Source organism: Suncus etruscus, chromosome 2, assembly GCF_024139225.1.
Source record: "Suncus etruscus isolate mSunEtr1 chromosome 2, mSunEtr1.pri.cur, whole genome shotgun sequence".
NCBI lineage: Eukaryota > Metazoa > Chordata > Mammalia > Eulipotyphla > Soricidae > Suncus > Suncus etruscus.
Window position 1 is genome coordinate 113,953,603 of NC_064849.1, and position 27,418 is coordinate 113,981,020.

The 27,418-nt window shown below is 36.1% G+C and overlaps 1 protein-coding gene across 2 annotated transcripts in view; it reads right to left on the reverse strand.

The window, feature by feature from the left end:
- Positions 1–27,418, reverse strand: part of PLPP1 (phospholipid phosphatase 1) — a 73,987-nt gene that overhangs the window by 10,929 nt on the left and 35,640 nt on the right. Inside the window, exons 2-3 of one of the 2 annotated variants that reach the window (XM_049768130.1) lie at positions 14,312–14,463; positions 8,884–9,164 (exon numbers count right to left, since the gene is read on the reverse strand). In XM_049768130.1, coding sequence (XP_049624087.1) covers positions 8,884–9,164; positions 14,312–14,463 — 433 coding nt within the window. The remainder of the gene's footprint in view (positions 1–8,883; positions 9,165–14,311; positions 14,464–27,418) is intronic. The other variant, XM_049768129.1, reaches the window with a different exon arrangement.

The window sequence follows — 27,418 nt, forward strand, 5'->3', positions numbered from 1 at the left end:
GCACAGAGCCAGGAGAAAGCCTTGAGCACTGCTGGGTGTGGTCCTCAAACATATCTATACACACACACACACACTTATATATATATTCCTACCCCCTAATCTGAATGCTTCTCAAACAACATATAGTGAACATGAATATTCTTTTTTGAATTCTTAGTAGGTTATATTGGTATTTTATAAAAACACACCAAAAGTGCCTATTTTCTAAAATGTCCCTAGAGGCCAGAGATAGTAGGTAGGGTGTTTGTCTTGCTCGCAACCGATCCAGGACTGACGGTGCATCCTGTGCCTACTAGGAGCGACTTCTGAGCACAGAGCCAGGAGTAATGCCTGAGCACCACCGGGTATGACCCTCCCCCCAAAAGAATCAGAAATAAATAAATAAAATGTTCTTAGATACTAGTTCTTAATATCTCTATTCCTTGTCAGCCGTGTGCAAATTTCCTACCAGCACCTTTGTTTCCTACTAGGACCCTGTCCTAATTTCTCCAAATCAAGTTTTTAAATTCTATGTTTGCTTCACTTTGAAGTGTGGGTCTAATTCTTCATTTTACTGCATATGAAATAACATCATAATCTCTCAGTCTTTTATTTCCAGTGGCATACAGTTCAAACTCCTTAAACTGCTACCCCAAGTTCTTTAATATCTGACCTCGAACTTTTATAACTTATGCCTTCAACTTCAACCTCCTTTGATCAAACTGGATCAAGAACATGTTCCATCCCAATCCTACAGATTCAGACTTCACTCATTTCCTAAATGCCTCCTCTAACTAAATCCCTCTGGATTCCTGGAGAAGAGTTATCTTCATTCCTCTAAAGCATGCCACTCTCTGTCATTCATACAATATTGAAGCAGATCTTAGCTTCTATGCAGTGAATACCACAGGAGCAGCATATGAATCATTGTGATAGCCCCCTCACACTGACTAGATCAACAACAGGTAGATGAATTTAGTAATTCCATGGAATAGGCTGAAATAGAGTTCTCAGATGAACCATAGCACCCTCTAAGAAAGTTCTAGAAAAGCAAATTCTTAGGACTCCACCCAAACTCCCACTTCAGAGCTTCTTCAGAGGTGGTGGGATCAGGCCCAGTGATCTTTTTTGTGTGTTTTAAACTATTTAAGGATCATGATTTATAAAGTTTTTTATAATACAGTTGTTTTGAGCATTCAGTGTTCCAACATCAATTCCAACATCAGTGTAATCTTACCTCCACCAATGTCTAAAGCCCTCCCTAACCCCCAGGCCTGCCACTTAGCAGGCACAAAATAATATACTTTATATTGTTTGTTACAACTAGCAAACAAAATTAAAAAAAAAATACTTAGTGAGGGGCTGGAGAGGTAGCATGGAGGTAAGGCATTTGCCTTTCATGCTGAAGGATGGTGGTTCGAATCCTGGCATCCCATATGGTCCCCCCCTGAGCCTGCAAGGGGCAATTTCTGAGCCTAGAGTCAGGAGTAACCCCTGAGCACTGCTGGGTGTGACCCAAAAACAAAACAAAAAAAGAAAACTTAGTAAAAGAAAATTTGTGGAAGTTATTACATCTCACAATGGTGTTACTAAAGTCATTGTCAAGATTTCCTGAGCTGTTTGGTGAGAGCTGAGATTGCTGTATTATTGTTTTCACTCACAGAGTTTAGTGGGTTTCTACACCACTTTCCCATGCTCAGCAATCTATCAGCAAACCATTCAGTAATTCTAGTGTGACTCGCATGTGAAAAACAGTGAGGCAAATTAGGAAGGGCAGCACTGGGCAAGGGGAAAGTTGAAATGGCTACATTCTAGAGTCTGGTAATCACGATCAGAATAGGGATTGTCAGAGTGGCTTGTCCTTAAAACCATATTCCTTTTATATGCATTAGTAACTAAAGTTCTTGCACAAGAATAAAGATCTTCTGAAATCATCCCTTATTTCATTCTATACATATATATATACACCATATAAAAGGCTGTCTAGTTTATTGGTATATACATGCACAATAAATACAAATAAGTTAGAACAAAGTGACTCTCTTTAAAGGAGCACCAAAAAAAATCCCTGAAACCCAATTATGAACACGTTTGTAACCATGGTGCTTAAATAAAATATTTAAAAATTCACCAGTAATATCTATAGTTAAATTCCAAAGAAGTCATCATTCTCAAAATATGAAACAGGTTTTACTGGGAACATAAGTACCCCAGCTAGTCACTTCAGCCATAATGCGCTTTTGTTATGGAGACTTTACTCCCTCAAACTTCAGCTTTAGTCACAGCCTAGTAGTCATATCCAAAATCCAAGGATTATTCCTCACATTTGATCAGGCATACTGCAATCAAACATATAAACAATACAAAGTTGTCATAATCCAAACAGAAATCACTTTGTATTGTGTATCTTATTCATATAACCAGAGGTTAGTCAAGCAGAATTGATGAGGAATACTAAGTTTATGTATACACAAGTAAGAAAAGTCAAAAAAAAAAAAGAAGAAGAAGAAACAAATTTATAGATTTCACTAACACAAACAGCAGGCAGCTATGCATAACCTTACTTAACAGGGTAATATCAACTCTTTAATCTTGACAGTCATACAAATTCATGTCCCCATGGCCTGGACTTTACAAAGTGTGGTCCTGAGATCAACAGCAGGAAGCAGCAACTAAGAACTTGTTAAAACAAATCCTCAGGCATCACCTCCAAACCTTCTGAATCAAATCTAGGGGATGGGGTCCAGAATGCATTTTAACTAGTCACTAAGGTTTTTCTAACAATCCACTATGATTCAACAGTCACAGATCTAAAGATAAGGTTGTTCTTAGAAGGAAGATACATGATTTAACTACATGGGTTCAATGACCATCACAAATGAAGTCAGTGGAAGTACTGTAATATGAGAGATATCGGAGCATGAAAGTGTGCTGATGTGTGCAGGGCAGGAGGAGGAAAAGAAAAATAAGATTTTAAAACATGAGAGGAAAAAACTTGAACCAAAACCCAAAATTGTAGCAGGGTACACTTACTCTAAGATGTAATTGTGACTCATTTATACAGTCAACAAAAATGACTCATTCTGGTGCTTATGTTTCCTTCTTTCCAGTGTCAAGCAATATAATTTTATGTTTTAAAATTCCAAGGGGACAAGCAGTAGAGATAAATACTTCCATACTTTTAAAAGATTACATTATAATCTTCATTAAATATAGACAAAGTCCAGACTGAAATGTTTTTGCATTTCTGACAATCCTGACTTTTAATATTTAAGAGAGGAATAGAAAATAGAAAATAGAAAACATTTTTATTGGAAGATACAAAGTCTCAAATTTTCTTTCTTCTTTTTTGTTTTTGTTTTTGGGCCACACTCAGCGGTGCTCAGGGGTTACTCCTGGCTGTCTGCTCAGAAATAGCTCCTGGCAGGCTCGGGGATTCGAACCAACTACCTTTGGTCCTGGATCGGCTGCTTGCAAGGCAAACGCCGCTGTGCTATCTCTCCGGGCCCAAAGTCTCAAATTTTCATCTCTGTTCTTGATTATTCTTTTTCTTTCTTGCTTCAGAATACTGAAATCCTTAACCAAGAGTTCATCTCATTGAAAATATCCACTCCACAATTTATGTTATTTATATTGCTTTTGAAGAGACTTCTCTGACCCTTACAGGAGACTTCACAATGACAGATGTGGTGTAGAAATTTTAAAGGGTGATAAAAAAAAAAAAAAGCCTGTGCACTTTAAAGTATAATTAGTATACGGACCAATTTAGAAATACCAGGAAAAAATTAGTATGACAGACAGAGCTCTAAATAAATTATATTTCTCACATTTTATTCATATGACTTTAAAAAAACTTCATCTATCGATACGCTTTCACATAAAACTCTGAGCTAATATTTATGTACCCAAAAAAACGACTGTGTGAAGAATTTTTGTCTTTTGAATGATTTATAAGGATATTTCCTAGAGTTTAAATTAATCCTTATTCACAATAGTAAATAGGTTTCTAAAATTCCTCTTTATTTTCTACTGGTGGTGCAGGAGTGATATTAGAGACACAAATGGTGACTGGTGGTGGCATTATTGAGGTTCAAATGGTCAACACCTTTAAAAAGCTCAGCAAACCCTGAGTAGTACAAATATTAAGACAGAATTAGGCTGTTAAAATTTATGTAAAATATTATGATAATGGTATAATAGTAAAGAATCACAGACACGTATATAGGAATCCAATAAATGCAGAAGCAACAGTAACCAGTAGACCATACAAAGGAAATATATATCCAGCAAAACTATTCTCGAAAAGTGAAAGCAATAAAAAAGAATTTTCAGGGGCTGAGAAGGTGGCGCTAGAGGTAAGGTGTCTGCATCAAACGGGTGTGGCCCGAAAACCAAAAAAAAAAAAAAAGAATTTTCAAATAAACAAAAGCCAACCATTTATTGCTAGGAGACTGGTCCACAAAATTATTAAAGTTGGGCCAGAGTGATAGCACAGCACAGCAGGGAGGGTGCTTGCCTTGCAGGAAACCAACTAGGTTCAGGCTCCGGCATCCTATATGGTATTCCAAGGAGTTATTCCTGAGTGCAGAGCCAGGAGTAACCCCTGAGTACTACTGGGTGTGGCCCCAAAAAACAAAACAGTTTCTTTACACTGAAATAACACCTGGGGATATCCTGAATCCCAAATTCCCCACTATGCCCCATTGGAACAAAGAACTTAAAAAAAAAAAAAAACAGATACCTTCCTATATATCTTGAAATTATTTGCTGAGGAGATGATATCTCCAAATCATTAAAAAAAGTCTTCATTTAATTTCTACTAATTTCTTTCTTTTTTTTTTTTTTTTTTTTTTTGGTTTCTGGTTTTTGGGCCACACCCAGTGGGTGCTCAGGGGTTACTCCTAGCTGTCTGCTCAGAAATAGCTCCTAGCAGGCACGGGGTACCATATGGGACACCGGGATTTGAACCAACCACCTTAGGTCCTGGATCGGCTGCTTGCAAGGCAAACGCCGCTGCGCTATCCTCCGGGCCCTAATTTCTACTAATTTTTTGAAACATAAACATTTATAAAAAATAATTCTATCACTACATTGTTAGATTTATTACAGACAAGGATGGCCAATATACATAGCCAATATAAAACCCTAAGGGTGTAAAGAGGTTGTGGGCACAGAGCCCCAAAAGACTTTTCTTTTTTTTTTTTCTTTTTTTTTGGGGGGGGGGCACACCCATTTGATTCTCAGGGATTACTCCTGACCCAAAAGACTTTTCAGAGGGAAATAAAATAAACAAAACCTAGTTATATACTTTAACATAGCCAACAAATATAGTATTAAGTTCAAAATTTCAATTCATTTAAAGTTTTACCTAGAAAATATATACTGTGCCAACATGAAACATAAGAAAACTAGAGTAGCTATATATTATCAGGCAAAATATACAATGCTAAGATTATTTCCAGAGGCAGGTATTTTATAGAAAAAGGCATATCTCATAGGAAACAATACTTATAAATGTTATATAGTAGCTGATAAGAAGAATCATAAAATAAATGAATGTTTTGCCCAAAAGAAAGATCTGTTGGACAATATATGAGAAATGTATGACTATGTTAAAATGTATAGTTACTCATACAGAACACATAAAGCTGACAATTCTGAACCATGAGACCAGTTGCAGCTACCTACATATACTTCCATTTAATGTTTTTGGGCTTCTATTTCACTTGCTGAGATACAAACGAAAGGAGTGGGACCTTTAGTTCTCAAAAGTATATTTCAATCCTGTCAAAAAGTGTTCCTGATACAGTAAGAAGAAAACAGGAGAATCTACAGCTATCAGGATAAGAATGAACTTATCTTACAAAAAATAAGTTGTTTCAACATCCATTCTTGATCAAAACTCTCAGCAAGATGGGAATGAAAGGAATCTTTCTCAATATAGTTAAGGCCATCTACCACAAGGCAGTGGCAAATATTATCCTCAATGAAGAAAAACTAAAAGCCTTCCCTCTAAATTCTGGCACAAGACAAGGCTGTCCTCTCTCACCACTCCTATTCAACATAACACTGGAAGTACTCGAAATAGCAATTAGGCAAGAAAAAGATACCAAGGGAATCCAGATAGGAAAGGAAGAAGTCAAGCTCTCACTGTTTGCAGATGACATGATACTCTACTTAGAAAACCCTAAAGACTCTACCAAAAAGCTTCTAGAAACAATAGACTCATATAGCAAGGTGGCAGGCTACAAAATTAACACACAAAAATCAATGGCCTTTCTATACACTAATAGTAATAAGGAAGAAATGGACATTAAGAAAACAACCCCATTCACAATAGTGCCACACAAACTCAAATATCTTGGAATCAACTTGACTAAAAATGTGAAGGACCTATACAAAGAAAACTATAAAACTCTGCTCCAAGAAATAAGAGAGGACACGCGGAAATGGAAATACATACCCTGCTATGGATTGGCAGGATTAACATCATCAAAATGGCAATACTCCCCAAGACATTGTACAGATTTAATGTGATCCCTCTAAAGATACCTGTGACATTCTTCAAAGAAGTGGATCAGGCATTTTTGAAATTCATTTGGAACAATAAACACCCTAGAATAGCTAAAGCAATCATTGGGAAAAGGAATATGGGAGGAATTACTCTCCCCAATTTTAAAATTTACAACAAAGCAATAGTTATCAAAACAGCATGGTATTGGAATAAAGACGAGCCCCCAGATCAGTGGAATAGGTTTGAATACTCAGAGAATGTTCCCCTGACATATAATCACCTAAGTTTTGATAAAGGAGCAAGAAATCCTAAATGGAGCAAAGAAAGCCTCTTCAGCAAGAGGTGTTGGCACAACTGGCTAGCCACTTGCAAAAAATTGAACTTAGACCCCCAGCTAACATCATGTACAAAGGTAAAATCCAAATGAATGAAAAACCTCAATATCAGACCCGCAACCATAAGATATATAGAACAACACGTAGGAAAAACACTCCAGGACATTGAGACTACAGGCATATTCAAGGAGGAAACTGCACTCTCCAAGCAAGTGAAAGCAGAGATTAACAGATGGGAATATATTAAGTTGAGAAGCTTCTGCACCTCAAAGGAAATAGCGTCCAGGATACAAGAGCCACCCACTGAGTGGAAGAAACTATTCACCCAATACCCATCAGATAAGGGGCTAATCTCCAAAATATACAAGGCACTGACAGAAATTTACAAGAAGAAAACATCTAATCCCATCAAAAAATGGGGAGAAGAAATGGACAGACACTTTGACAAAGAAGAAATACAAATGGCCAAAAGACACATGAAAAAATGCTCCACATCACTAATCATCAGGGAGATGCAAATCAAAACAACTATGAGGTACCACCTCACACCACAGAGATTGGCACACATCACAAAGAATGAGAACAAACAGTGTTGGCGGGGATGTGGAGAGAAAGGAACTCTTATCCACTGCTAGTGGGAATGCCACCTAGTTCAACCTTTATGGAAAGCGAGATGGAGATTCCTCCAAAAACTGGAAATCGAGCTCCCATACGATCCAGCTATACCCCTCCTAGGAATATACCCTAGGAACACAAAAATACAATACAAAAATCCCTTCCTTACACCTATATTCATCACAGCACTATTTATCATAGCAAGACTCTGGAAACAACCAAGATGCCCTTCAACAGACGAATGGCTAAAGAAACTGTGGTACATATACACAATGGAATATTATGCAGCTGTCAGGAGAGATGAAGTCATGAAATTTTCCTATACATGGATGTACATGGAATCTATTATGCTGAGTGAAATAAGTCAGAGAGAGAGAGAGAAAAAATGCAGAATGGTCTCACTCATCTATGGGTTTTAAGAAAAATGAAAAACATTCTTGCAATAATAATTTTCAGACACAAAAGAAAAAAGAGCTGGAAGTTCCAGCTCACCTCATGAAGCTCACCACAAAGAGTGATGAGTTTAGTTAGAGAAATAACTACATTCTGAACTGTCCTAATAATGAGAATGTATGAGGGAAATGGAAAGCCTGTCTAGAGTACAGGCGGGGTTGGGTGGGGAGGAGGGAGATTTGGGACTTTGGTGATGGGAATGTTGCACTGGTGATGGGTGGTGTTCTTTACATGACTGAAACCCAAACACAACCATGTATGTAATCAAGGTGTTTAAATAAAATAAAATAAAATATATTTAAAAAAATAAATCGTTTGTTTAAACTAGGGCTCAAGGTGTTCACTTGCCTTGAACACAGATGATACCAATTCAGTCCCAGTACCATGCATGGTTCCAGAAGCACGGCCAGGTGTGAACCTTAACAGAGAGCCAGGAGTAAGCCCTGGGCACTCCAACTTGCCCTTCCTACCCCAAAACATAACAAAATTGAAAGCAAGAATACATGATTGAGATAAGAGACATCAGCAAATAGAACCTCTGGATAGACATTAGTCTGATAAATAAGACTTTATTATTTATTGGCACACAGCCTCACTAGTCAACTCAAAGATTGTCTATGATTCCTTTTTCTTTTCCCTGCTATAACATTACATTTGCAAAGCTATAGAAAACACCTACAAAGTTTTAAAAAAAATATTGTCTGGTGCTTTAAGAAAACATTTTCCATCCCTATTTGCACTATAGTAAGAAGTTAATTTTGTTGCTGTACATGGTGATTAAAAGGGAGGCATCAAATATTCTTAAATAGAAGGATACAACATGGGGAAAATATTGGTAGAGAGAACAGATCTCAACAGCAAATGCTCTCAATTCTGCTCCCACTATACACAGTTTCCTTCTCTATGCTAGCAAACAGCTCAGCCCCTGGCAATGACCTATCCCAAGAATACAATAAGGTACATGAGTATTAAAAATTCAACGCTCACCTGCCTTCCTTAATTTTTTGACTATCCCCTCGACATACATAATTTTCAATGTAGCCTTCACTGCAGTTGATATGTGACCAATCTGGGTTGCAAATATCCAAAAAGTGAGGCCGCAGTCTGCCTATTGAATACTTCGCAATGTCAGTCAGGGATTGACTAGCAGCTGCACCAAATAAAAATGTTCCGGTGGCTTTGTAAATAGTGGCCACATAGTTGTTCCTGATAAAGGAATTTGAGTGCAACTGTTTAAAGTAGACACATAGACTTTCTCCAATAATCATCTGAAAAAGAAAAAAATATATGTTAAAGCAGTAATATGGCACTTCATTGTACATTTTAATTGACACATAATATATAGTTTCAATCATTTAAACAAAATAAATTGATATTTGTACACAGTACACATTTATTAGGTTTTAATAACGCTAGTTAACATTATCACCAGTTATATTTTTTCTTGCAATGAAAACTTATAAGATCTATGGTTAACAATTTGCAAATATAAACATAGCAATTTCCTGTAGTCACAATACTATATCCTTCTAGCTTATTCATTTTAAAACTAGAAATTTGGGACCAGAGAAACAGTACAACAGGAAAGTCATTTGACTTGTATGTGGCCGATCCAGGTTTGATTCCCAGCATCCCAGATGGTCTCCCATGCACCACCAGTACTCTCTAAGCACAGAGCCAGGAATAAGTCCTGAACACAGGTGTGGCCCAGAAGTTAAAATTCAAAAGGAAATAAAAAAGAAAAGCCTAAATGTTCTAGCTTTTGACAATAACTTTAACCATTTTCTTATTTCAAATAAAATCAGGCAATTTAAGTAAAACACAGAAATGATGATAAATTACATTAAAAAACTGTTTTAAGAATGGTAACACTTATATGTTGTATTTAGAATAACTATGAAAAAATGAAATGGTTTAAGTGGGGTTTGTCAAGAGCACTCTAGGCCCCAGAGTATAGAAAGAAGGAAAGAAACTGAATAGAAATGGAGAAAACAAATATGAAGGGATGGGACTAGGGGCCAAGAGGTTTCAGGTATACTGGTGATGTTAAGAAAGGACAGAACTGAGGTGTGGGAGTGATAGCACAGTGGGTAGGTCATTTGCCTTGCATGTGGCTGAGCTGGGTTCGATTCCCGGTATCCCATATGATCCCCTGAACCTGCCAGGAGTGATTTCTGAGCACAGAGCCAGGAATAATCAAGCACCCACCCACTAGATGTGGTACAGAAAAACAACCTTCAAAAGAAGACACACACTAGTTTTCAGATTGTATTAAATGAAAATAGTCTCACCAGGCAATCAACATTTCAATTTAGTTACATCTAATTGTCTCTAGGCTAAGTCCTTACTGTAAGATAAAATGGTTGTCTCCCAAAAGGAATATCAAAAACCTGATATCCAAAAATTCTTTCCTCATCTGACTCAGTGGTTCCTAAAGTTCCATAATTAAGGTGTCAACACTTGGACAGGTAGGCTCAAGGGCTAGAGTGCATGTTTTGCACACAGGAAGCCCAGATTTGCTCCCCAGCAGTGTTTAGTTCCCAAGCACTTCCAGAAGTGACATCTCCCACTTCTCTCCAAGCACTGTGCCATAGTAGCTTGTAAGCACCACCAAGTGTGGCTCAAAAAAAAAAAAGAAAGAAAAAAATCTAGGGGCCTGATAGATAGTAGAGTGGGTTTAACAACCCAGGTTAAATTCCTGGTACCCTGTATGGCCACCCTAAGCCTCACCAAGAGTGATCCCTTAGCATAAAGCTAGGAGTAAACCCCCTGAGTACCACTGAGTGTGGCCCCAAAACACACACACACACAAAGAAAATCCCAAACACCTGACAACTATATCATGAATTTTATAAAAGCAAAAGTGAAATTCTGTTATTAAATAGAAAGCTACACCATAACAGGACTGCTTTAAGCTAAGTAGATGGTAAGTCAATCAATTTTAATAGAAGGAGCTATCTCTTAGGTAAATGGTAACCACTCTTGGTTAAAATACTTTAAAAGCCCCACAGACATATACCCCTCATGCAGATGATTTAATTAGATATTTTTTCTGAAAACAAGTGTGACAGAACAGAGAAAGCATATGTACTTTTAAGGACATCATACTTACACAATTTCCAACACTAGAGTCCTTGACAAGGCCCCAGTGGCCTTGTATGTAAGGTCTCAGAGGCTGTACAAGTATTCCAGATTTCTCTGTAGTGTTAATGGAACTGATCTTTGATAATATAAAATACATGTCACTCAGTCACCATTGAAGTAGATGGCACTTGCATATCTTGGCAGTGACTTTTATATAAGCTCTAAACTATTTCCTAGATACAGATTCACATTTGTGAGTCTTCATAGTCATAATGAGCATCATTTAGAACCACCCAAACTGATTTGTGCCACTGCTAGGAAGTCAGCTGGCTGGGAGCATTTAATACATCATGCAGAGACTGATGGGTGACCTATGAATTAGTGTAAGACAAAACTTAACTTTAATACTGAGGAAATGTGGGACACTAAAACTGAAATTTTAGATCAATTTACATCGTCTTTTTGAGAAACAGAAAAGTTCTAAGACTAAGTCAATTCTTAAATTAAATGTAGGACCATGTCTGAGCTCTACCTGCACAGGACCGTCAATCTTTCTGTTTGCTATCATATCTTGCACATTGATTCATTCATACCAATTTGTAGTTTATGACATAGTCTACGTTCTAGCTCACTTGTGGTCTCATCTTTAAGCAGGGAGGACTTGTCATGTGCTATTTACTTAGAATCTAAAGATAGAATAATATAATAATCTCAAGATAGAATATCAAAGAATTAATGAAATAGGGGAATAAAACGATATACTATTAAAGATCAAAGGAAATAAATTATCTCAGTGTGATTCATTTATATCATATTTCACAGAGAATTTCTTCACTATCTTTTATATCATCACTGATCAAAATAATTTTATATATCCCTCACACATCACAACAGTTATGTGTATTCAGATCAAGACCATTCCTCTCAAAAGAACAGCCTAAAACCATTGGCGAAGTTTTAATCCTTCCTAAACATCTTTACTCCCCATTCTCTTTATTCCTGAATCACTTTTAAAATCAAATCAGATTGAACACTTTTTTTAACTACTCTGTACTCTTTTATATTACAAACTATTTTCTCTTATGGAAATTCTTCCTTGTCTTCTAAGAAATTACATGAGCTCCTTACCAAGTTCCCTCAGACAAGTATATATTTGTGGTCAGTGTAGAAATCCCAACAAAGATATAATATTAAAAATGAATCACAGCGATTCAATAAGTGGTTTAATTTCTAGTAAATAAAGTTAAACAAAATAAAAATTAAAATTAAAGTATAAGCAAGTGCTACCTGAAAGTGTTGATAATTAATAACCTAAAATTATTTTAGGAGCTGGATAGAGAGAGAGCATGAGGATTAAGACATTTGCCTTGCATATACCCTGATTTGAAATTTAGTACCGCATATGGTCCCTTGTCCCCTGGACTGACTACAGTAATTCCTAAACACAGATCCAGAATCAAATCCTGAAGAGAGCTGGGTGTGGTCAAAAACTAAAAGAAATATATTTTTAAATATCATTTTAAATCAAGTTCAACAAGTTCTTGTTGAGAGTTCTGCCAGACCTGTGCTTGTGGGACCAGGTCGTCACGGGCCTCAGGACCAGCCACTCTGCAGAAAGCAAGCACTTTCCATAGTCTTTTTTTTGGGGGGGGGAGGGGATGACACTCAGGGGTTACTTGTGGTTATGCATTCAGAAATCGCTCCTGACTTGACTTGGGGGACACTGAGAATTGAACCCAAGTCCGTCCTGGGTCAGCCGCGTGCAAGGCAAATGCCCTACTAATGTGCTATCACTCTGGCCCCCTTGTGATTCTGATACACAAAGAAAAGTAGAATTTAAAGTCAAGTACATTTATTCCAAGTTTGTTTTGGTACTTGACTCTTATCAGAAGTCAGCTGCTATCTGCAACTAAGAGTCCCACTAAAATGTTTTTATATTTGAACAGTAATCTTTCAAGAAACATACATTCTTCAAAAATCAGGCCTACTATAACTACCTCCTTAATGGAAGAATCATAGGTTTGGCTGGCTTCCATTTAGTAGTAGAATCTTAGCATAATGATCTCTATTAAACAGATCCTTGGCTGCTTAAGTCTGCCTTGTTCTGTAGAAGGCCCCAGCGTTTCTGCACATTTTCTCCATTCTATTCCCAGTCCCTACAACCTATGATACTTCATAACAGGCAGCAAAGATACTGAGATAAGCAGGCACTATCTCAATCTTCAAGGAGCTCAGTCTTGTGAAAAACAAAAATAAAAACAAAAAAACTAATGAAATCTTTCCTTTTATTAATTATGCTCCATAAATTATAAGTTCATTAACTTTTAGAGCTAAGAAGGAGCTGTATTCTTTCTTGAATAAAATATTGAATTTTCATGTTAAAAATACTATTTTGAAAGTGAACTCCAAAGTAAAGAAGTTATATGCTATGTTCTTGTACTTTTAACTCTAAGAAATCTTTCGTCCTTGTTTTGGAACTATATTAGCAGTGCTATGGGGCTACTCTCAGAGCACTGTTTGGGGGTAATTTGTGTTGGTATTTGGGGGATAATGCAGTTCACCAAGGACTAAACAAACCAGGCTTCCTGCATGCAAAGCATGTGTTCCAGCCCTTTAAGCTGTCTCCCAGGACCTATAAGAAAATATTATTTCTAAAGCTATAAACAACAGAGCATAAAACTATTTCACTTAAATCATGGGCCACTGGGTCAAAAGCTAACAAAGACCATCTAGTGCAATCATTGACCTCCCACCTAAAATCCTAGGAAACAATAATTACTTCTGTTTAATTACTCTAAAACTGTTTTGTGTTCACAGATCATAAATAAACTGTGAGATTAAGTAAGATTCTTTAGAGCAGTGATTTTTAATCACAAAGCCCAAGAATTAGTACAAGTCCAATGTAAAAAAGGTTGAAATGTGAAATCTCGACATTAGCTAACAATTTTTCTTTTCTAGAACTCAGAAACTAGAAAGCAGGTACATACAAAGATTCAATAAAATACAAATAATAACCAGGCAAAATTATACTAGAAATATGTTGCTATGATATTCACCTTTGCATAACTTCATGGTTACTGAAACTAGCAAATCACAGCTTTAAAATTTATAATGACTTTGAAAGACTAACATAAAATATGAAAGTATTCAGTACGATATTTCTAATGATGTACTGTTACTATTTTGACTCTTCATCAAAGAATACCTTCAACTACAAGTTTTTGGGAAAAACATTGTTTTGGAGGATAATACATACATTCATTAACACATTAACACAAAATTAAGTCAACTGTCCAAAAGTGATAAACTTGGAAAAGTGGATTTAACTTACAACGATAATACTAAATGGAATGATTATTCCACCTAGTAATGCATAGGGTATGGTGTCTTCTTTGTAAGGGTACTTGATGGAATCATCATTACAGAATAATCCTCGTTGGAAGGGGGTATGCCTTGAAGTAAGAATTGCAAAAGGCAATCCAGCTAGTAAAGGAATAAATAAAAATATCATTAAAAATAACACAATGCATCAATGGCAATAATAATTCCAGAGGCTGAATTTTAAAATACATTTGCCATGAAGATAAGAGCACAAATAAAAAGGCAATGCAGCAATGCATGCAACAGAATTCAGAAAGATTACAGTTTAAGATAAGGATAATTTTCTACAGGAAACAAAGCTTCCAAATCCTCTCCTAACCAACTGAACCAAAGGCATCATTCTTTTGTTTCTACCAAAAACACTAAATGAATTTTTAGAGGAAAAAAATTCTCTTCATTGTCATTTCATCATAAGATTTTCAACATTATTTATTTTCAAACCAAATGGCAGTCTTTGGTTCCAAAGGCAAAAGAGCATTTTGCCATTCTTCATTTTGTCAGTCACTACTACATTTACAGAAGTTACTATCTGGTTAGAAGGTGCTCTTATGGAGAGATAAAATAAAGTTTAGTTCATTTCTGTCAACAACCAGTTTAAAACTGTTTGAAGAGGAATCTGAACCTAAACCAGGCTTCTTAAGAAAAATGGAACAGTGGTAACAAGATTTTAAGCACCTAGAGGACAGCTGTTTTTATACTCAATTTTCCCCCATTAATAATCATGCCTTACACTCTCCTAAAATGTTTAAATGTTACTTAAATGTAAACTTAAAAAGTTAACTTCTCCTTGCAGGTAGGGTGCTTGTCTTGGATGCAGTTGACTGAGGTTTGATCCTGGGCATCCTCTGTAGTCCCCTGATCCCACCAGAAATAATTCCTGAGTGCAGAGTCAGGAGTAATCCCTATGAGCATCGCTGGTCCGAAAACAAATAAAAATAATTCAGTCCTCTTTTAATAAGCCTGGTGTATTAATATTGCAGATACTGACTAATAAAAGAGATAATTAGCTGAAACTCTCAATATAAGGTTGACTTAAAGCCCTCTCCAAGTAGGGCAGGTGGTCTCCTGAAGAGATCCATTCTCTCAGCACTTCAAGTGTCCTCCTGAAGTACCAAGGTTTGCTTACAGTTCTCATTAGTTCCACTAAGATCTTTAAGGTCACTAATAATCGAGTGTTTGGCCTGAGCATAGTTACAACACATAACAAATCTGTTCCATTTAAAGGAGAAAAATGAAATGAAGCATATCTTTATTTATAAATTTATTTTCGTGCTGTTCATATAGAGTGTAAAATTATAGACTCTGAAAACATGAATCACAATTTAGGACTTTGTCAACTGCCAACATATTAGAGGTCTTTAAGATGGTTACAAAGTTCTCAAAGTTATACTCTGTTAATGCTGTATTGGTGAGGGAAGGTTTTAGGTCCACATCTGGTGGTGCTCAGGGCTCACTCTGAACTCTGTGCTCAGAGATCACTCCTGAGCACTGCTGAGGGACCAGGGATAGAACCAGGGTCAGACATGTGCAAGGCAAGTGTCCTACTTCTTGAAAACCTCTCTAGCTCCAGTCTTTTAAGTTACACTAGAACTGCCTCTGCTAACTCTCTACATCTCTTAGCTGAATTCAGACTGTCCTGATTCACAAAATGTTTTCTTTCAGTGTAAGGGGATGAAATAAGCCAAATATTTGAACACAAATAAAAGGCTGTAACACAAATTATTTGCACTTTTCATAACGTACTATGGAAGTGAATACTCAGAGCTATGATTTTCATTGTTGCCTGCCATGTACAGAAACTAAGCATTCAATTTCAACCAAATGTAAACCAAAGAGAAAATCTACTTAATATTTACAACAAATCACCAGTTCAAAAGTTCATTTTACTTATAAGAAAAATGAAACTGCTAGTAACTATATTGAATTATTTATGAACTGAGTTTTTAAAATGATCATTTCCTTCTTTTGGAACAAAGAAAGACTTTCAGTTCAGAAACAACACACATTGTCCAAAACCCTGTGTCCAAAACTTCCTTTTTCTTAGAAAAAAAAATCATGCTGATAGTCACAAATATATTTTTACATGTTCTTAATAGGCATACCGACTAAGAATTTTTCCTTTAACCACAAAAATGCTAAAGAAGTTAATCATATATTTAGAAAAAAGGCTTGTGAATAAATTTTAGGATAAGAGAGAAAAAAGTAAAACCCCAAACAAGAGAAGTTTTACAAAATAGGAGTATTAAAGAGCAAATTCTATATGAATCAATTGAGCAAGGAATTCTATTTTTGCCAAAGTTTGTACCAAAGTACAAATATTTGTACCAAATATTGTTTATATTACAAAAATGTAAAATTATATTTCAGAAAATAAAACAGAGGTACCAAGAGCTATGAGGGTTAAAAAAAGAGAGGGGCCAGAGTGATAGCATAGCAGCAGGGCATTTGCTTTGCACACAGCCCACCAGGATGGACCCCAATTTGATCCCCAGCATTCCATTTGGTCTATTGAGTGCCACTAGGTGTGGCCCAAAAAAAAAGTGGTAGATGTAATGTGTAATACTCAAAAAGCTAGTAGGTATGGAGTCAGAATCTCAGCAGGTGTCTGACATAGAGGTGGCAATATGGAGTTATGGAAGAATATCTGAAGTCACAGAGGCCTAAGAAATTGTGTGGAAGATTATAAAGCAATAGGTGAGGATAAAGCATACAGCAATAAAATGAAAGGACAAACAGAGCAAGGAATCTTTTGAAGCAGATCTGTGAGCAGAGGGAAGCAGGGGAGAGTAATGTCACTGAAGCCAAGTGCAGAGAGAGCATTTGAGGAAATGACCACTGGATACAGTGACTAAGGGTTTTCCAATAGCTTGACCTGGGATGGAATCCAGACGACAGGGTTTTAGTAAAACATGATTAGAAAATCACCATTAACCTACCACAAATGTATGCTGTTCCTTGGAGGGCTTGAGTGAAAGAGAATGTACCACTGAAAGTATTTTTTTAAGTTGAGAAATCAGAATTTTGTGATTTCTCATAAAAGTGCATGAGATAGAGGCCAGAGGAAGAGCATAATGGGTAGGGTGCTTGCCCTGCACATTACTAACCTGAGTTTGATTCCCAGCATTCCATATGGTCCCCTGAACACTATCAGGAATTATACCTGAGTGCAGATCCAAGAGTAACCCTTAAGCATTGCTGGGTGTGACCCAAACACAAAAACAAAGTAGTTGAGATTTGGTATTACACTAATACCATTGCCCAATGCTAAATCATTTTTATTAGTTAACTAAAGCTGAATGTAGGTTGCCACAAAGAGGTTGGGGAGAAGGCCAATCACGAATCCACTTAGTCTTCAAAAAGATGAGCTGGTCCAGAGTCCTGCTCTGGGAATTGGAACCTGTTTTAGAATTGGAACAAAGATTGGCTTGATCAAAGCTGGCCCAAACAGCTGGGCCATATAAAATAAAGACTTATGAAAAGGCTGAGAAATAAGCAGGCCTGCAAAAAAAAAAAAAAAAAAAAGGCAGTCTAATCTCGAAAGTGAGAAATTAAGATTGCAGCACTATGCTCCACTGCCAAACGACCTCACTGATCTTACTGTTTGAGGGTTATTAGAGTTCCTCATATCTTTTCAACAAAACCCAATATTACTTAAGTCAGAAAGGAACTATAATCCTTGTACCAAGAGAACTATAACAAAAGCAATTGTTAATTATCACCCTTTCTTTGATAACATTTGGTTTACTACCAACTTTTTATTGGTAGCAATACCACTACAGCAAACATTTCCAAGTACCAAGCATCATTTTACACTTCTATTTCCTCCTACTATATTTTTTGTGGAATTGTAAGGCAAAAAACACACACATACACTAACATACACACACATATTCTTGAAAAACTGTTCTAAAAAGGCTATTTTGATCTGCTTAATGTATAGCCACAGTGTACAAAAGTATAGAGAAGTGTAACATTTAAGTAAAACATGAAACCCCTTTAATTCTTTTCACCCTTACCTCATTATCACTGCTGTAGTATAGAGTCCGCATAGAGGCAATAAAACCTTGAGTGCCCAGGGATCATGCTCAGCAACGGACGTCAGGGATCAAACTCAGCCTCGTGTTTATAAGGCAGCATTCTTCCACTGAGACACATCCCTGAACCCTCTCTTCAAATTTTTTTTTGGTTTTGGGATCACACCCAGCAGTGCTCAGGAGTTCTCCTGGCTCTACACTCAGTAATAACTCCTGGCAAGCTTCAGGGACTATATGGGATGCTGGGGATAGAACTCAGGTCAACTGTGTGTAAGGCAAACACCTTACCCACTGTACTATCACTTCGGTCCACTCTCTAACTTTTACTCTTGATTTCTAGGCAAAAGTGAAGTGTTTTGCTCTTTTATCAATTCTAATCAAATGCCTTTTATTTTATATGAAAGACTGGCTATCTAAAACATTCCCTTTTCATACATTTGTCAGTGTTTCCTTAAAACTTCCATTGATTCCTTTTAACACATATTTACATACCATAAAATTTTCATATGACATACATAATTCAATCATGAGATATATGTCATCTTATCTGCATATATGTAAGATATATCACATTCTGGTTTTAGAATACTTTCATTACCCAAGAAATTACCACCAGGGGGCATGAGCACTGGTGCAAGTGGCAAAGCGTCTGCCTCGTGCGTACTAGCCTAGGAAGACCCCGGGGTTGATCCCCCAGCATCCCATAAGGTCCCCCAAGCCAGGAGTAATTTTTGAGCGCATAGCCAGAAGTAACCTCTGAGTGTCACTGGGTATGGCCCAAAAACCAAAAATGAAAAAAAAAAAAGAAAGAAAGAAATTACCACCAGTCATGTTTTCAATACTTATTCCCACTGCCACTACCACTGACCTGTTTTCTTCAGCTACAAAGATTTTGTTTCTGAACATTTTATATTGGAGTTAGCAATATATGGTTTATTATAAGAGGTTTACATCACTTGCTTACATTAATGTTTATGAACATAAATTCATGTTGTAACAGGTAATTTTTCTATTTTATTGCTAAATAATAACTCACTACAAAATTGTATACTACAATTTTGCTTATTGGTTCACCAGTTAAAGGACATCTAGGTAGTTTCTAATTTTTATCTATTATGCATAATGCTATTACAGACAATATATGTCTCTGGTACACATATATTTTTCATTTCTAATGAGTAAGTATCAGTGGAATGGCTGGATTATATGGTCTATATTTAACTTTTTAAGAAACCACCACTGTTTTTTTCTAAAATGGCTGGCCCCTTCTGCACCACACTTTACTTATTACTATACCCATGGGCTGATCATATCAACCTGGTTCATGAGATTCCTGGAAACAGGAAGAGAGCTCATATAGCCACTATATAGGCATTTGGAACCCTAGGTTCAATCCCCAACATGCATAACCCTGTTCCATGGCCAAAAAGAGGCCCCAAGTACTACCAGGGATGGCTCAAAAACCAAATAATATAAATTTCTCTGTATATTTAACTCATATTCACATACAAATAATAAAGCACCGGATATTCTACCAGTGAATATTTATAATGGCCCAAAAGCAAATATGTGATGTGGTGATTCATTGCTTCCACAAACCTAATATCACAGGTATCTAGTCTTTTATCAGAAAAAGAACATGGTCACACGAAATCATCTTTAACCTCTTACACATATAGATATTAAAAACATAATATAAAACCTAACGAATATATTAAGAGATAGGTGGTGGACTATTCAGCAAAACTAAAAAATTATGCTCTAAATTCTTATGTTTGATAGGAATTCTTCTGAAATTATAAAGGAAATTATAAAGGTTTTTTTTTTTGAGGGGGGGGTCACACCCGACAGCGCTTAGGGGTAATCCTGGCTCTATGCTCAGAAATCGCCCCTGGCAGGCACAGGGGACCATATGGGATGCCGGGGTTCGAACCACCGTCTTTCTGCATGAAAGGCAAATGCCTTACCTCCATGCTATCTCTCCGGCCCCTGAAATTATAGTTTTAAAGATCATCTATGGTGTACCAAAGATTTATTATCTGTCTTTTTATTTAAGAACAAGATTCTGTTATGTGGCTATAAAACTAATCAGACACCATGTGACAGTCCCCATCATCACCAGACATAGACCAAATTGCCGCCCAAGTACCACAATGGTGGGCCCTAAACGCCCCCTGAGTAACGTGGCCCAGGGGGCCTCTAGTACTGAAATAGCTAGTCAAGTGGCTAAGTACCACTAGGAGTAGCTTCTGTGACCCATGGCTTGGGAGGGCCTCATACCCACCCTTGCCCCACCTCCCAAAAAAAACCACACTTATTATGTGCCTGGGAGAGCGGAAATCATGTATGGAGTTCACAAGAAGTAAACCACGAGGCGACACACTGTTTCCGGGGGAATAGTAGTAGGTATAAGCCTATAAAATCTTGTCTCACAGATAGTAGGTGCTATATCCTAATATCCAAAAAGTTAAAAAAAAAAAACTCTCATGGCACAATAACACTCCCAAAGTTTCCGTTAGAGATGTGAATTTGTGAACTATCTCAGCCATCACATTCTATTTCTAATGCCCAAATAAAAAATGAAAAAGCTGGACTAAGAAGTCTTTATATTTTTAAAGTGAGATCTCAAAGTCTTACATTTGAGAAGGAGATAAACACATTAGGCTATTGGAAGAAAGCATAACTGTAGAAATTATGAAAAAGTCTGCCTGGGAGCATTCTGATTCCTGACTGTAATAATGACCACATGAATATTTACATATGCTGAATCTGATAGAATGAAGTACACAGGAAAAGCGTGCACTGCCTGACTGATTAATTTAAATAGGAGAACACGACAAAAGACATAAAAATCCAGTACCAGGATGTAGCTCAAGTGATAGAGTATAAGGCCTACAGACCCTGGGTTTGATCTCTATACTATGTTAACCTTCCTCCCTCACAACCTCCAGCACTACAGTTTAGTTCATCCTTGAAAAATTCTAAGGTGCTCAAGCTTTGTATCTTCAGGCCCCCAACCACTGCCAGGTACAAAAATATGGCAATTTAAAATAAAATAAAACTAATGAAATATGAATATAGTCTGATTTTAGTTAACAAACTAATAGTTTTACTATAATTATGTCAACTATTATTGGGAGAGTGGTACACAGGAATTTTACAAGTGCTATATATAAATTAATTTTTGGTGTTAGAATGTTATATGCATGAACTCTATCACTAATAGTTTATCACAGTGCTTAACATTTTTAAATAAAATTATTTTTACAACTTTTTTTAAGTATTTTAAATAAGCTACTCTTAGATGGGAATGAAACTGAGAAAGAGATTCAAATTCAAATTCTCACTCTTAAAAACTCTATTAACAAGATCCAGAAATTTTTCCATTAGATTAAGTTAAACTAGGCAGACAAGTTTCACTATACTTGGATGGATGCAATAACACTCTTTCCCTACTTTCACCTCATAAACTCAACATTGATAACTTCCAACTAAGTAAACCAAACCACAAAGAAACTCACAGACCTTATTCCATCTATAGGACTACTTCTTCCACATTGAAGAAAAGGACTAACTAAAGAAAATGTGAATACTTGGGCAAAGGTAGATACATGGAGTTAAACATCTCAACTCTAGAACAATGGGGAGACAGATCAAAGGGCAAGTGCAGATGCTCTACATGCTGGAGACTCAGGATGGATCCTAAGCACCAGCACTGCAAAGAGCTTCTAGCACTGCACCAGAATGTCTATGGATGAAACCATAAAGTATGTAATCTTTTCTAATGGTCTTCATTCACTTAGGATTATGCAACTGAGATTCTTCCATGTATATCCATGATTTGGTAGTTCATATGTTTTAGCACTGAGTAAGATTCCATTACATGGATATACATCAATTTCTTTATCTCCCTGTGAAAAGAATTCTCAAGCTGCCAAATTTCAGCAATAAAGCTGTGAACATTCATGTGCAAGTTATGTATAAATATCATCTTCCAATTCCTTCAGGTATATACTTAGGAATAGGATTGTCAAATCACATTACAACTATGTTTAGTTTAGCAAGAAACTGCCGAGGCATTTTCCAAAGTTGCTATACCAACTTTATATTCCCACCAACAATCTATGAAAATTCTCATTAATCTACATCATCTCCACACTTAGTACTGCCAATGTCTTAGATTTTAGTCTTTTTTTTAGGTGAACTGTGGTAATTCATTGTTTCATTCAGTTCCCTAATATAATATTTAGCATTTTCCAATACATCTATTTGTCATCTATGGCTCTTCTTCTATGATAGGTCTGTTCAACTGTTTTCCAGTTTTAAATTGTGTTTGAGTTTAAGAGATCTTGCTTATAAATATTTTCCTCAAGATTACAGCTCAATTTTTCATTCTCAGAGAAAAAAAATTAACGAAAGGAGATACAGTACAGCAGGTAAAGCACTTGCCTTGCAAGCAGTGACCTAGGTTTGATCCCTGGCACCATATATGGTCCTCTGAGAACTGTCAAAGTACTGACCACAAACATTTTTTTAAATAAAGACCAATCTAAAAATTATTCCTTTAATGGATCATGATTTTAGCATCATTATCTTTAAAACTCACTGTCAAACCCAAGGTGCAAGCATTTTAATTACAATTTAAAAAAAAATGTCATTGTCTCAGCCAATTCCTTAGGATTTAGAAAAAGTAAAATACATAATATCTATCCCCAGATAGAGTTTTCAAAATAGCATTTTTGCTTTTCTTTGTTTTCTTTTATTGGAGGGGGAAGGCTGAGGTCCCATCCAATAGTGCTCAAGTTTCAATCAAGCAAAACTCAGGGTACCAGATGCAATACTGGGGATCAAACTTGAGGCTTCCACATGCCAAATAAACACTTTAGCCCTTTGAGCTCTCTTTGGTCTCTGAAATAGAATTCATCAATAAAAAGTCATGACCTTAACACAAACACTTTTAAAGTGTTAAAGAGACCCAGAACTTCTTGACCAGCCAGGCCAGTGGGCCCAAAGAGTCAGCACAAAAATGTGCCAGGGTCCTGGGTCACCCAAGTGATACTCAAGTCCTCTGGGGCACCAACTCTCCATGATTTCACAGAGTGAAGCTAGGAGACTATATGCCAGTAATCACTATTATTATCTCCCAGATCCCCCTTTACTTTTATCTAAATAATGCAGATGATATTCCCAAATAAGCTATACCAAAACTCTGCTTCCAAACTCTGATGCAAAACTGAAAAACAGATAAAAATGTGCTAATATCTGATGTAGTGGTTAAAAGTTTTACAAAAGAAAAAGTACCTGGGCTGATTTACAAAATATTAGGAAAAAAATGGAAAAAGAGAGAAATCTGGCTTTTTAATATATTCCTTCAAAACTGCAGAGTACTCTCATTATATCCACCAAAAGACATTTATAGGGGCTGGAGCAATAGTGCAGAGGTAGGATGTTTGCCTTGCAAGCAGCTGACCCAGGATGGTCCTCGGTTAGATCCCCCGGCATCCCATAATGTCCCCCAAGCCAGGAGCAATTTCTGCATGCATAGCCAGGAGTAACTCCTGAGTGTCACTGGGTGAGGCCCAAAAAACAAAATAAAAAATTAATTAAAAATACATTTTATATGTTTATGCTGCCAACTAATGCTCAATATCACTTCTTGAGAAAGTGTAGGTGGATGTTGAGTCTAACAGAAATTTAATAGTCTGCCACAGAGACTATTTCAGACAGTAGTCAAATGATTTTTTTTTCTTTTTTGGTTTTGGATCTCACCAGCCATGGTCAAGCCCTATTTCTGGTTCTGTGTTCAGGGATCACTCCTGGTGGGGACCATATGAAGTTCTGGGGATCAAACTATGTTCAGCCAAGTATAAGGCAAGTATCTTACCCATTGTTTTATCTCTCTGATTCCCACAAAATTAACATTATAGTTTCATTTTCATATGTTTTATTCACTGATAAAATTCATTTAGTAAAATAATATTTTAGGACTCCTCAAAAGTCATGGAGAAACATTTAATCCATTCAAATCCTGCACACTTATCAAGATAGGGGTAGAGAAATTAAAATTATCAATTAATTTATTTTAATTATACCAATTAAATGAGCTACTAACATATCATCTACAATTTTAATAGAGTTATACTCAGTAAATAGGGTAGTAACCTTGGCAAAAGCATTTCATACAATGCTCTGAAACTTTGGGGCTTTTGCTTTTAGGGTCACACAGGGTAGTGGGTAGAAGGAAGGGGGCTACACCCAACTCATATTTTCCAGTGGAAAATATGTAGCATCAGGGATCAAATTAGGGGTCTCATGCAATGCAAATGCTTTAGTTCTAGTACTATCTCTGGCCTCTGAAACTTTAAGATTTTAATGAGAAGGTATTTTTAGCATAAAATTGGTTTCTTTAAAAGAACATATAACATTTAGAAAAATAATTGGTATTCAATAAGCATGACTAATAAAAAATTTACAGATTCAGTTTTTTCTTATTATAGTATAAACTCAATATTTATGTGATTTTTTTCTTCAAGTTAATCCAGTATAATTTTAACCTATAAATATATTCTCAAATGCTCTATGAAAATGTATGTATAAAAATGTTTAGGCTTTTATTAATTCTGGAAAAGCTGATGTTCTTTAAAGCACACCTCTCATTCTCTCCCCTCACATTAAGTAAATTTCTTTAAATACACTTATTTTACTTCAAAAGTATATTTAATTCACCAAACCCATATATTACTATTTTCAAAGGTAATATGAATGACTTAAAAAAAATCTGTGATTACAGCACATCATTAAAGAATCCACTATTTTGTAAAAATTATAATTTATCTTATAGAAAACAAATTTCATTTTATCAACTATTGAAAGCAAACTATCCTAAGAATTTACAAAAAGAAAAAAATACCTTCAAACTATACCATAGTACATTTAAAGCCCAGAAATTGACCAGATACTTCTTTTAATATAAAAAAATTGCATTAAAATGTATTTCCATGGGGCTGGCGAAGTGGCGCTAGAGGTAAGGTGTCTGCCTTGCAAGCGCTAGCCAAGGAAAGGACCCCGGCATCCCATATGGTCCCCCCAAGCCAGGGGCAATTTCTGAGTGCTTAGCCAGGAGTAACCCCTGAGCATCAAACGGTGTGGCCCGAAAAAACAAAAAAACAAAAAACAAAAAAAAAAAAAACAAAACCAAAAAAAAAGGCACAAACTAATTTTATAATGTACTCAGAATGATTTGAAAACCTGTCCAATGAAGGAAAATAATTTGAAAATATTAAAAGTCGTTTTCTTCATGTACCAGAACTAAAGTGATTTTATTCATTTTTGCAACTGGCGGTATTCAGAGGTTACTCATGGCTCTGTACTCAGCAATCACTCCTGGCAGTGTGCTTAAGGGACCACATGAGATGCTGGGAATCGAATCCAGGATAACCACATGCAAGGCAAACATGTTACCTGCTGTACTATTATTCTGGCTCCCATGTTTCTTTATCATAGATTCTTACATTGGTAAATGAATATGCATTTTATTTTTAGTATTAAACATTTTTGTTTTGTTTTTCCTTTGGGGACACACCCAGAAGTGTCTTGAATTACTCCTGGTTCTGTATTCAGGGCTCACTCCAAGTGAAGCTCAGGGGCCAGATGAGGTGCTAGGGATCAAAATTATATCAGTAGCATGCAAGGCAAACAATCTGCAATAAACTAGCACTCCAGTCCCAGAATAAAACCCGTTAAAAAAAAGATAACAAGACAAGACAATTTAGATCCTCAAGCAATTACCTCTTCAAACAAAGGGATTAAAAAAAAAAAAAAGAACAACAAAAACTCTGTATCTGGCAACAACTATTCAAGATAAGAGCTATGACAAATATCTTGTACAATTATAGCACTATCAATCATCATCTAAGTGAAAGTATCCAAAGCTTTCCAGCCCACTGCCTAATATATATATTATACTTTGCCTGATGCAAATACAGAAATTACCAGTTACAATAGAAAATATTCTTTCTGAAAATATCCACTGCCTAAACATAATCCCAATTAACCCTCCCCTTTTATCCTGTAAAAGGCAATTTCAAAGTTGTAGGCCATAAATAAAATATTTGCTATATCTTGAAACAAAATAAAATTTAAGCCCCACCAACTTTTGCTAATGATCATCAAAGAATACGTTAGCCAATGACAAAATGAAGTAGAACATGAAGCAGAATATTCTAAAAGTAGGTTATTATTCTTAGACAATTTGAAAACAAAACAGGGGAAGAAAGACTAACTTTGTCCTATTAAGGAACAAGGCTAGTTAGTTTGCTAGGATAATATTGTTTATATATCTGAGAAAGCCAACTGGCAAAAGATGGATGATCCAAGAAGTAAGGCATGACCTGCTATACACTTAAAACAATCAGAAGGTAATCTGAATTCTGCTCCTTTCTTCTAAGTCACCTAAAAGTAATAGGTCAAAGGTCAGCTAGTGCCACAAATAAAGGAAGTAATCACACTATCTAAAGTGCCACTCTTATACTCTATAAATTTAACATAGAAGGAAATTTTAATGAAACTGAAAACACAAAACCAAGTATAATCTTTAAAACTTTCTAAATGACTACAATTTTTAGAGTAGTGATATCATTTTGCTATATTGTGAATTTTATTTTGCAAAGTATATTCTTTCTGAAATTTTTCTCAAAATAAATAAGCTTATCTCTTTATGACCTCAATTTCTACTTAATAATATGATAATACAAACAACTTCAGCTCTGTCATAAATAAATTTGTCAGGTTTGAATGTGGGTTTGTTTCATTACTTGTGTACTTAAAGGAGTTAGTTAGTCCAAGTTATTTGAATTTTGTCAGTCTAAAATAATCTTTCTCTAATTCCTTAGGATTAAATCACATTGCTTTAGGTGATATTCCACTTTAACATGGAGAACATGTATCCTGGGATTTAAACCATGGGTAAATTTCTCAAGCAATCATTCAACAATATCAATAGTGGTTTTAAAGAAAAAGTACTG